Source organism: Corapipo altera, unplaced genomic scaffold (assembly GCF_003945725.1).
Source record: "Corapipo altera isolate COAL_440 unplaced genomic scaffold, ASM394572v1 62, whole genome shotgun sequence".
In the NCBI taxonomy this organism is placed as follows: Eukaryota; Metazoa; Chordata; class Aves; order Passeriformes; family Pipridae; genus Corapipo; species Corapipo altera.
The window spans coordinates 9,490,805-9,503,510 of NW_020884894.1; the positions used below are offsets into that span (position 1 = coordinate 9,490,805).

Below are 12,706 nucleotides of genomic sequence, written 5' to 3' on the forward strand. Positions count from 1 at the left end.
TTTGGAAGTCCTGGGGCCAGGCTGAGGTAGAAGATGGACAGCACAGGGCTCTGCAACTTAATTTTTACATCTATTCGACCTGCCAGCATTTCCATTCTACATCCCCCTCTTTTTCTCAAGCTCTGGCACAATAAGAGGAGCACTTTGTTCCATTCCTTGCCAGATCTTGCAGGGATATTTTCTTTGGTTTCAAGACTCCCTGATGATTAGGAGACAGCAGCAGTGAAAACATCCACAATCTGGTAATTTTCATTCAGCAGCTCACCTAAGGACATTTGCTACCTCAAAGTGGTACATCTTGTTCAAAATCCGACAGCAAATCATTATTTACACATATACACATGCAATTACAAACAAACATAAGCCAGACATAGAGGAACATTCATTTTTGCAACAAGCATGGCATGATTTGTTGTTTCTGCACATACTCCTAAATATACAGATTTCATTTGCACGCAGTAAGTACTCGTTAGAAAAAAAGGAAGCTGCAACTCACCAAAAGAAAAGCTAAATTACTACCTTTATTACATTTTTTGTGATATTTCCAATTGAAAACAGCTGGGACCATGGTTGATCATTCAAACAATAAAACACTTCACGGATTTTGAACATTTCACTTGCCAATGACAACTCCTTCCTCTGTTTTGCCTGGAGATTATAGAGCTGTAACAGAGCTCAGAAAGCCCCCAGCAGCTGTGTGCTGCCATTCAGACCTGCAGGATTCCATGTTGGGATAAAAATTAACATACTTGGACATCCTCTGGGATTTTTGGTGCCTTGGGAACCGCTAATAGAGAAATACAACCTCTTCAGTCCATTACACAAATTTTGGATTCTAAGATTAAGACACGTGGTATCTGCATGGCCAGTCTCGTGTCAGCAGCAAGGCTTCCCTACACAAGGGCCAGAAGATTCATGTGTTTTAATTATCTCCTCTAGAAAGTGTTTAACTGAAAAGACTAAATATATTTTAATGTATGTGTATTTAAATAGTTACTCTGGCCTTATATTTCAGAATTTTTAGAGGGCAACATCAATTAAGCACACAGATCTTCTCAAAACCCAATAAGCCATAATGCTCCAAAATCCCTGGTTTATTTGTGACAGAATATGTTTTAATCAGTCACACATATCACACATCTTTTACTTCCTTAGATACTCAAAACAGCCTTCACAGCTGGTGGATCTTGTGGAAACCTTTTTTGGAAGACAGAACCCCAAGACTTTGTGAGCCATCTTAGACTCAGCTTAGACTTAGGCATAGACACAGGGTTGAAAATGGGCACCAGAACAACCAGTGTGCTGAGCAGAAATCCCCTGGAGGGTTATCAAGGTTTTTTTCTTTAGGGTACAGTGAAGAAGAGTGCAAAGTGTCCAAAGACAAGGGGTAGGTTTGGAAATTTTAGGCAGCACAAGTAATAATACGTAAAAATGCTTCATGTTTTTTTGTAGATGCAACTATATGTAAAGTTATGTTGAAGTGTCAATCCTGTATTTTAATATGGACTTTAAAGAAGAAATATTCTGAGGCAGGAGATACCTTCATGATACAGCAAATGTAATGAAAGGTGATCTGGTGAAAACATCAGGATCTCAGCCTCCAGTAAAAGAGGGAAAGGACTTAAGCTTGAGAGATTTTTAATTTATAAAATACTGGAAACAGTTCTTGGATCCACATGACTTGACACATGCTACCACAGTGGGGTAATTGTGTACGAGGGCTTAAAAACAGAAGAAAGAAGAAAAAGAAAAACTATTTATGCAGAAGCCAATCCCTGGGCTTTAATAAGGCACAATATCACACAAAGAGAAAAAAAAAGTTTCACCCTAACATTATTATGTACGTTTGAAATGCAGTCAGCCTTTGATCTTATTTAAATTTAAGATACGTGCTGTCTGCAACAGTAACTTCTGAACTCTGCATGTTTCACTACTTAATTCAATGTGGATATTTTTTGAGATCTCAAAATGCACAGCGTTGTCCAGAAGTTTGTGCCCTGGTGGCAGTGTCAGGATGCCAACCGTACTCTGAGTTGAGAAGACAAATGTGACAGCTCAACTGTCACTAGTTTTAATTCACAAAAAGAAATTCTACAAACAGCAAAGAGGTTTGTACAGTGTTAATGTTCAAGTTTGGAAAGACAACAGGCAGTGGCAACGATCATGTCTGACAAAGATACCTTGACTACAGAACCATTAAGCATATTGACATAATGGCATCACTGACAATTCAGCTAAATCATATATTCATTTTTGCTGGATCTTTTCAGTTATCTATGCAACAACGTGCTAAACAGATCCCATTTTTACATATGTATTCTTAGATATGCATAGAATTTATCATACGGCATCTACGATTTAACTGTGGTTCAATCAGAATTAAAAATAACTTGACACACCTGTAGTATGTCAGTTATAATACATGAAAATGCAGAAAAATCATATTCTGGATTGAATTCTCAGTAGGCTCTGAAATCTTAATTGCACCCACAAGGTTTCAGCACGTTCCTGCTTGCAGCATGAAAAATGAATGTACTCAGAGAGTTTGAGGCCTCAGCTAAGGAGGCCATTTTGGGTCTGGTTTAGGAAATAAGAAGAGACTAAACTTCCAAATGGAGAATCATAATTCATAACTGCTGTCTTTTCCATATTTCTACACACAGCAGAAGTGAATAAACTGTCAGCATATGCCAATTCTTACCACATGCAAAAAAATTTTCGTATTTTAAAGTAAAGTAACTGCAGTGAAGATCTACATCTGGAAGTCCTGCATAATTGTGAATTGCTGCTACCAATTCAGAAAATTCTAAGTAGTAGCTGTTGGCAAACATTGTTTCATATCTTTGAAGTAATTCAAGATTTTTCAGGATAATTTCTGGGGTTTTTCTCCTCAAGCATTGAGAACATTAAATTAATGTCTCGCTGTTTGGCAGAAGATAACTTTAATTCAAACCAAGTGGCACTACACACCGCTCCAAACTAAAGATGCTCATAAAATTTAATTTTTAACTTTACTGCTCACTTCTGCTCACTGTTTTGATCATGGAAGTGTTCTTATGATGAGGAAGAGGCAAATGCCATGATACCATGGCTGTAAATGTTGACAACAGGTTGCTATTTTGGAAGACCTAGAACTGAACCATTGGTGCTGTTCCCCAGTTAAAGTATGCAGGTTTCAGTCAAATATATACCACATCCACAAATCCATACTCCTACACAAATACCAATCCTACAGACCCTGAACAATCCAGCACTGACACTGACTACATTTAAATGCTGTGTTGCATACAATCACTGGAGGGCAGTCATTTTGTCTATAAAGGGGATTAATACCAACCATAATTCCTCACATTGTGCCCACTCAATGAAGAGGAGATTCCATTCAGTGTTTTTTAAGTTCCAAAAAGCCAAATATGAAAGATTGGTTGGTCTGCCTCTTCCAGCTGCATAAAAATAAGCTAATGCCAAATCCATCTTAGCCCAGAACATTATTATAAACAGATCATTTATTTGATTTTCCGTAACAGAGACATTCAATCGACCGCCTGAGCTGGGAACTAGCAGAGGGGAAAGACTTGATACAGATATAAGAAGTAACTTGAACAAATCCAGCCATTTAGAGGCACTGAGATCTCTTTTCCCTGTTCTCATCCTAACCCTAGCAGTGTCTTCACAAGGAAATGAGATGGAGTTCATTCACTCCTGGCAGAATGTATCTGCAGAAAACAAGCCAGAAATACTAAAATACTAAAAGACAGCTGGCTTTCTCCAAAAAAATTGTGCTGGAAATCCTTGAGCCCTGTTTTTTATTGGACATCCGTTTTATGTATCTATGTATTTTATGTATTTATTTGTGTCACACGGTGTTCAGGCTGTGCTACAGTGAAGAAAGAGGTAGATCAAACAGCAATATTGTTTTATTCTGTCTTCACCAAAGTCGTCTTTGGGAGACCCAACTAAGTTACTGTGTTTAGTTCATTCTGCCCACAAAATGTTTCTAACTGTGAGAGCAAGAAAAACTAGAGAGCACTGTCCTGCCCATAAGGAAAGTTTAAGTGCTGCAATCACAGAACTGTAGGATCAAAAATAATCTGAAAAACCCTTTTCCCCAAAGCTTTATTTGAAACTGCACGGATAAAAAAAGTCTCAGAAAGAGAAACAGCTGTATCAACTCAAGAGTGTAGATAATGCAAACAAAAAAAATAGGGTTTTTTTAGTGAGGATGAAGGATTTTCTAGAATATATTTATAGGGATACAGCATAACTTACCAGTGTTTATATACTCTGAGCTCAAATTTTATCTGTGGACAAGGCTGCAACACCTAACAAATCCAAATAGGAATAAAAGATTCCTATCAAATCTCAGAAGCACGATAACTTGAAGATGAATCATCTGACTTTTACTTTCAAACAAGGAAGGCTTCTTAGCTCTAAATTACTACTCCAAATCATATTAAATATTTCTTTTCAGAGTAACTCTTTCCTCCCATTTATTATTTATGTTTTTCTCAAGGCTCCCTCTGTTGCATCATTTGTTTTCTGTATGCAACTGGCCCCGTTAAATTCCTGCCGAGCAGAGGACGACATTTCTTCATTCTTCACGTAGTTTCCACAATCCCTCAGATTCCCAAGCACATTCAAGGAGGTTTTTTTTTTTCCTCTACAAGCTATTTGATTAAAGTAGGAGATTCACAGTTTCAGCAATTTGCTCTCTGCTCCCTGCCATCCCACCACCACCACCTTCCCCAGCTGCAAGAGGTTTGGATGTTTTGACTCAGTGAAAATCAGAGATTCTTTTTCTGGAGCGTTTCCATTTCAGTTTTCTCATCCAGGAAGAGATCTGTGAAACACAATCCTTGAAGGCTATTTTCCAATTGCTATCAACCACAGGAGAACAGGCTTCCAGGTTGTGATGGGACTGTGAGTACATTCTTATATCTGCTGACAAAAAAAATAGCACCCAGAGCCAGAGAAAGTGTCACAGAAAAGCAGAATGTCAGAAGGCATGCCTATCTATTCTCTATTTTATACATTTTTAGTTATTAGGTCAGGTGTCACCAAGACCAACACATTCTGGAAAATACCAAAGTGTCCCAGAAACCAATAGTGGACTGGAGAAATTAAGCAGAGAATAAAACTATTTGCACAGAGAAGTTTAAGATGTTCATACTGAAGGCCTCTTCACATAAAGTGTTGTGAGAAACAAAATACAGATCTTTATTAAAATGTGTGTGTTCACACAAAATTTCTCCTTCACACTTTAAAATTATTGTAGTTTTTCCCAGAAACCAAGACTTACATGGCTCAGAATTTAAAAGATAGTTTTGTTTCACGAAAACCCCAAACACTTTTATCTGCTTTTCCTACTGCTTTATTGTTAAGAAATTCATAAAAAAATTTATAAGAAAGAAAAATCTATGCTTTTAACGTACTTCCAATGCCCATTAACAGGAGTGACAGACACCTCATGGGAATGGGGGTGACTGTATCACAATCCTTCTCATACAGGTCCAGGAGATCAGGGATATCGACCCCTTCTAAGAAAGTTAGGCTGCCAACTGACAAGACTGGCCAAAGGATAAGGAACAAGGCTCAGTCTGTCCCTGAAGCCTGTAAGATTCCTTTCAAAAACCACTACTGCAAAGGAATCACCGAAGTGACAAAACCCTCTGGACAACGAGGCAAAGCAAATAAATGAAGAGACAAAAGTCATTAGTGCACATTAGTGCTGGAAAACACATAGGCCCAGCATTGTAGTAATAAGGTGCTACTGCCATATAATTGCTTTTCTGACCTTATCCAGACATAGTTAAATCACAAAGAATCAGAGGCCAGAAAGACCCAGTAGGTCTCCCAGTCCATCCTCCTGCCAGTGCAGATGATTGTAAGGTAACTCTTCTGTGTCTCTATCAGATAAAAGATGCTCTGCTGCAGGCAGTGTGTGGGGTCTGGTTTCCATCCAGCCTCAGTCTTTAAACAAAATATAACTGGAAATTCATTTTGGTCAAAACCCCACAAGTCTCACAACAGATACAGAACTTAGACTTTCCTACAATGCTTGGAGTATTCCTGCCAGACACAGGCACATCTGAGCACACATTTGAGACAGGAATATCTCAAGGCAAGGCAGAGGCTTTAGATGCTATTACTAAAAATTCTCCAAATAATATTAGAGTGAAATATTAGTAAAACCTGTCCATCACTGACAGTGTAGCTTAACAGACCTACACTGGTAAAGCAGTGTATGCCAACAAAAATAAAACAGGTTTTCCTGATTCTAGATATTCTCATTTTCTAAGTTCTCTGGCAAAAATTGATTTAAGCATGTTCACTTCCAAGGATTTATAAACATGCATACCAAATGGACTAGCTAGGATGACCATGATATGATCTACAACACACAAATCAAGTTAAGAGCTGCATTTGGAAGAAGGGTGGTTTTGACTTTCCACTGTACCATATAGTTTTTAAAGAAATGTAGCATATTAGAAACATGAAGATGCTAAATTAGAACACTTACTGCTCTTACATTACAAAACTGAGGTAGTATTCAACATATAATACTGCAAGGATTTGTCTTCCAAGAAATTTTAATTTATGAAGATGACATGATAAGAAAATATTGATACTAAAGATTTTGGCAATAAAGGAACTTGTGTTGGAAGTCAGTTTTGACAATTCTTTGAATCCAAAAGACCTATAAGTACTAAAATGTCATCTGTCTATCCATGTGAGATTTAGCTTTGGCAGTATTTCAAAAGTGAAAAAAACATTCTTTGTTATATATCTTCTCTACGACAACGTATTTTCAAAGCTGTCTAAGAGGCCATAATCTCTTGAGAAGAACAGGAAGATGCATATCTGTTACAGAAATATTTGCAGAAAAAAAGCTAAGTTTGAATACTCACAACAATCAGTGGGTCAAACTGTGGATAAAAGCACAAAGTGTGGAACTTATTGACAAGAGCTGGAACTTGAAAGATTTCAAATAATTTTTTTCAATTCAGAGATTCACTGCTCTCTTCAAGCTAAATAAAACAAACCATTTGGAAGCTAACCCGATTATCTCCAGATAAATTTGCCTGTTGTTAAGTGATGTAATTATCACACCTTCTCGCCCTTTTTCTTTTTTTTTTTTTTTTAATAATGGACTATTCCAGATAGAGGTCTGGAACACAGATCTGTCTGGCTCATAGGGCTATATTTTTTAAAGGTTTAAAAATGAAAAGAGAGAGAGAGAAGGTTAGAAAATAAAGTAAGACAAGGAGTGTGCTAATTGTTCATCCCTGACCTCTTTCAAACCACAGCAAAACTGTTAAAAGTTGCCTGAGCTGTTTTTTATGCAGTTCAGCTTTGGCCTTTTTCAATAGCCACAGGGGTAAAAAAGCCCTTTAAAGCTGGGGCTACACATGGAATAACAAGAGATCTGTAACTTTTTTTTTTTTTTTTGGTATGAAAACAAATGATCTTTAATTTCCATTAAAAAAAAAATTCCTGTGAAAAGATTATTCACTAACTGCAGTTGCTGATCCATCCAACTTTGGTGAATTCTGCCAACTGTGCTCAGCTGATAAAGACATTAAAATAACAAGAAATTATTACATATAATTTCCTGAGTACTTACAGATTCTTGGATTTGAATGCTTCAGCAAAGTGCTGCACACTCTGAAGAGAAGCAAGGTCTAAGGTCATTGCTTCTACCTTGGCTTTATGCTGGAACAAGAGAAAATATAAAAAAAGATAAATAACAGCATGTTTAGTTCATAGGATCGTGTTACAGCAAATGTGTTATGAAACTTGTCTGATTCCCTTGTTTAACATTATAACCCCAAAGTGAATACAAATCATCAAAAGGAATGGACAAGCACAACGTTCAGTGCCAAAAGCAGCATTGTGATGTGGTGGTTCTGCTAAAAACATACACTATGTAATGCACAGCTTTATAGAATGTAATGAATCGACATAAGGCAGTGTTAAGGTTAATAAGGTATCTTTTTGCTGCCATTTTGGTGGTGAAAATTATGTAACTCATGAAATAAAAAGGTAGAGTGTTATTCTCAATGCATGCTATTTTTACGTACTGTACCAATAGAAAAAAAAATCAGTGAATACTCTATAAAAATTAGCTAACTTCAGACTTGCACATATGAATCCAAACAATCTATTATATAGATTATCACTATAGCAGGTGATATAAAAGACAGTATAAAATAACCACAGAAAACAACTGATCAGCTGACACAGGTTTTCATACAATAAGAGTTTACCAGTGCATATTATACATGTACTTCTACTGTGAGGTTGGGGAGGCCCTGGCACAGGTCACCCAGAGAAGCTGTGGCTGCCCCATCCCTGGAAATGTTCCAGGCCACACTGGATGGGGCTTGGAGCAACCTGGGATAGTGGAAGGCGTCCCTGCTCATGGCAGGGGGTTGGAACAAGATGAGCTTTAAGGTCCAACCCAAACCATTCTATGATTCTGTGCCTTCTACAGAAATTGTGTATGTACTTAAAGCTGGCTTTTCACCTAGAAGAGGTTAACCTGAAGGTTAACTTTATCTTAGGCACGACCAAAACAACTCTTCTCAATATTTTCAGCTTTAAGATCCCTTATCTTTTCCAGATCTGTTCCCAGATCTTTTAAAACACTTGAACTCCGAGTCTCAGAACAAAACAAACCAAAAGCCTATTTTCATTGCAACCACTGAAGTGAAAGTCATCACAAGAACCAAGCAGTCAGAGGTTCTCTCAAGGCAGAGTTCAGAACCAGCTCTCCTTCAACTGCAGCTGTGGGTCTGCACCACAACATCCAGCGGTTGTCTTTTGTTCTTCCACAAATGCTACACTTTAAGACACCTGTGATCCTCTGCAAAATACCAACTGTCATGACATACAAGTCAGGTAGGCCCCTCTAAGGAATTAGGAACATGTGTATTTGTGCTTACCCTCACTTTTAGACTTGCTGCTGCTCAACACCACGTAAACTCTCTGGCACATAAAAGAAAGCCAGCAAAAGCCCTGTACTCTCCCCAAGCCTAAAAATGTCAAATTTCAGCCCACTCATCTTAGCTTATTTGGAAAAAAAATACTTAGAGGGACAATTCATGTACTCCCAACACACCACCTACACCTACTGTGTGCAACAGCCACGGCTCAAACTGGGCATTGGCACTGCTAAAAGAAAGGACAAGGAGAAGATGGAGCAGATGTAGTGGTACTGTGCAAGCAAAGGCAGCATTTGGGTGGGGAGGCAACAGGAGCTTTGTTAGCACCAGAGTGCAACAGGAATTCCACTGGGATTACAAGGACACACCACAGTCGTTGCTCAATGACAAGGGAACATTGCTGAGGGAACAGAAAGGAAGCAGCACACGTGTCAGCGCAGAGGGAAGTTGGGAAGAGTGCTCCCATTGTCCCCCAACCTCAAGTGAATCATCTGATCTCCCTGTTTCATTACATCTGGCACTTTTCTCCCTACATCTGTTTTCTATTTTTCTGGTACCCACTCTGCCTGCTACAACCACCTTACAGTGGTATAAACAGAGTAGCACTCAAATTCCTTTTGTCCCGTTCCAGCCAGACTTATCAGGACAGCAAAATAAACACAACTGAAATTTCAACAGGTTCAGTCTCCATAGGAAGTATCAATCGATGGGAGTCTGAAAATGCTACAACAAACTGTTACAAAGAGGTTTTTTTTACCCTCACAAGATGTACATCATTCTGGAATTCATTTTGCCCCACTGGGTAAATATTTTCTTCTGTTTGATAGTCAGAGACTTGAGAAAGATGATGCTGCCTTGCATTATGCAATACAACTCCAGAACAATTTCTCTTCAGCAGTGCAGTTCAAAGCTGTTTACTTACTACAGAAATAGTTGAGTTTACTTTGGTTCTGCTTTCCTCAGTTGAAACATTTTCCTGTCTCTCCCAAGGGTCAAAGGACAAGAATGCTACAAATACAGGGACATAAGGGGACCAAAAACCATAATAATCAAGTAGTTCAACAGACTACACCACAAGCTGCTAGCTACTGTCCCCTTGGGGACATGGACTCAAGTCCACATGACATCACTCAGGTAATCCTTCTCCTCTGGGTGTCAAGCATTAGGCTTCTGCTACTGATTCCAAGAACAGAAGAGAGGTGTCTGTACTTCAAGTCCAAAAGGAACAAAAAAGTATGAAACCTCCAAAATGCTTTCTGAAATAGAAGTTAAATGGATTCAGATGGATTTGTGGATTAATATACTGAAAATGTAAAAATCAGAAATTAAAAAACCATAATTTTTGTTCAATTTTCTACCTGGTTTTTCTTTTAAGAATACTGATGGCAGCAGGCCATATTTCCTTCACATGCACACAAGGTACACACTGAGCACAGACACGCCCATTTACTTAGTTTTCCTCGCAGGGAAAACTGGAGCATTTGACACCCAAAGCACTCAGCTCAGAACCTCCCACCTCAGCTTCTGAAGGCACATAAGAAGCCAAGTAAAGGGTTTTTTCCCCCCAAACACAACTGGGAAAGGAATCAGTTTAACATACCATGAGCTTAGGCAAGTTCCCCAACTTTTTTTGTTTCAAATTCTCCCTTGTCAACTGAGGTTCCAGCACCTCTCACCCCACAGAGGTATTCTGCAGACCATCAATTCCTACTGCAGTTTGAGAATGTGAAATGCTAAACCTTTAGTAGCAGCTCATTTTTAATCCAAATTTTCCCATTTTTACTTCTATATCACAATACCTTTAAAAAAAAAAGCTATGAATAAGGCAACATACTTGCATAATATGCTCTTAATAATGTAAGAATATCTCTAATCAATGACAAGTAGAAGGTTTTATGTTTGTTTTCTCATAGTAGCTCAGTTATTACCTTTGTTATAATGTTTTCCCTCTTTCCCTGGGAGCCTTGGTGTCACACATTGTGACATGTGTAGAAAAGCATGGGGTTTCTTAATAAAAAAAATAAAACTAAAGCCCATTTTTTGCTAAAAGGCATCTTAACTGTAATTGTACTCTGCAGTCAGAACTGATTGTTAATGGTATGCTGCAAATCCTGATCTAATGCGTCATAATTGTATTATGCTGATGTCTCTCACCATTTCACTTCACATGTTTTCAGTACTGAATTATGCCTCATTTTATGCTGTGAAATCTTAAATGAGACTTGCCACTTTCCCAAATACCGGAGACAGTCTTTCAGCTGACGTCGTAAAATCAATGCGCTAAGGCAGGGAACTCCAGAATTTGAAAAATTAAATTGACAAAAGATATTAATGCTCCCTCTACTACTTTATTTTCAATTACATCATTTGAGGGGGAAACTAGATCACAGAATGAGCGCAGCATAATTTAAAGAGCTCGCTTCTAAATCACAGGATCGTTACTGTGAGATGCTGTTGAAAGCCTGGGCAGAATGAACTGGTGCCCCTTGCTGCAGATCCCTGGGACAAGTATCCCAACTGCATCCAACACCACTTCCACAACTAGACTCAGACCAGTTTTGCAAACTGGCCAAAGGAGAACAGACCCAAGAGGGTCTGTACACTGCTGCTGTGCACAGAACCCTGTGAAAACACAGTCAGCCAGAACCCACTGAGATGGTGAGTTTGGGATGGAGATATTTGTATTTCATGAAGCCCAATGAGCAGCTCAAGGCTAACGATGTCCAGGCACCAACATTCTGTCTTTGAAGAAACAGCTGAAGGTGGATCATCCTCCAGCTCCTAGCAAGTTCTCTTTTAAACCCAACAGAATAACACTTCAAAAAGAGCAAAGAAAAAATATTTCTCTTTTATGTCATGATTTCATGCCCGGTTCTAAAAGTATTTTATCGCTATTTCCAGGCAAGTTTCATTATTCTACAAAACACCAGAAAAGAGTTTGTTCGGTTTTGAGTGTAAGCTGATCCCTATTGGAGAAAAAATATTAAAAATGCTTAAGTGCAATTGGCTATACTTTGCACTCATGCTAGAAAAATGCTTATTGAGCCAGAAGCTAACACAAAAGTGAAAACACCCAGAAAGCCAGCTATTTCACTATATGCAATGTCTTCACTTTACAGCTTAAAAATTGTTTAAAAATGAACACTGCATGGTAGAGTAGTTTGGCAGTAAACATGATGGTGCATTTGTGTCTTGGTATTGAAGAAGGAGCCTTTTTTCATAGTGAATTTTTCATTCAAATGTAAGTGATGATTTACGTTAAATATAGGTAAAGCATAGCTACATTTTCCTGAAGGATTGCAAGGAAGTGAAGAGCAGTACAATAAGTTGAAGCATAAAAGCTTTCTCTGTCATAATATTTATTATAATGGCATATGAAATAGCTGAAATAAATAATAGATGACTAAAAGTAAATTCATATGATAAAGAATCTTTCAGCAGACACCATTACTTCTGACTGCTCCAGTTTCATACAGAGTTGAAAAGTCTTAATAAATATGCTGTAGCCTCTGTATCTTATGTAAGTACAAGTCATTTTGTAAGGCCCTACTTAAAATGTACCATGGTGGACACTACATAATTTACTGTATAATTTTACTCTCAGAAAATAGTGTGTATATATCTTTGATATTTAAAAGTCCTTAACTCAAAACTGAATACATAGCACAACAACAAAAATATCTGACTTCAAGGAACGGAAAGTACAATCAATTGGTAAAAAGCAGTTTAATTTGATACAGAAAAATCTTCCTGACAACATA

At 38.0% G+C, this 12,706-nt stretch overlaps 1 protein-coding gene across 2 annotated transcripts in view; it reads right to left on the reverse strand.

Annotated features, from left to right (window-relative positions):
* WWOX (WW domain containing oxidoreductase) overlaps positions 1-12,706 on the reverse strand; it is a 494,815-nt gene that overhangs the window by 383,684 nt on the left and 98,425 nt on the right. For both annotated transcript variants that reach the window (XM_027647080.1, XM_027647081.1), the window contains exon 6: positions 7,625-7,713. In XM_027647080.1, coding sequence (XP_027502881.1) covers positions 7,625-7,713 — 89 coding nt within the window. The remainder of the gene's footprint in view (positions 1-7,624; positions 7,714-12,706) is intronic.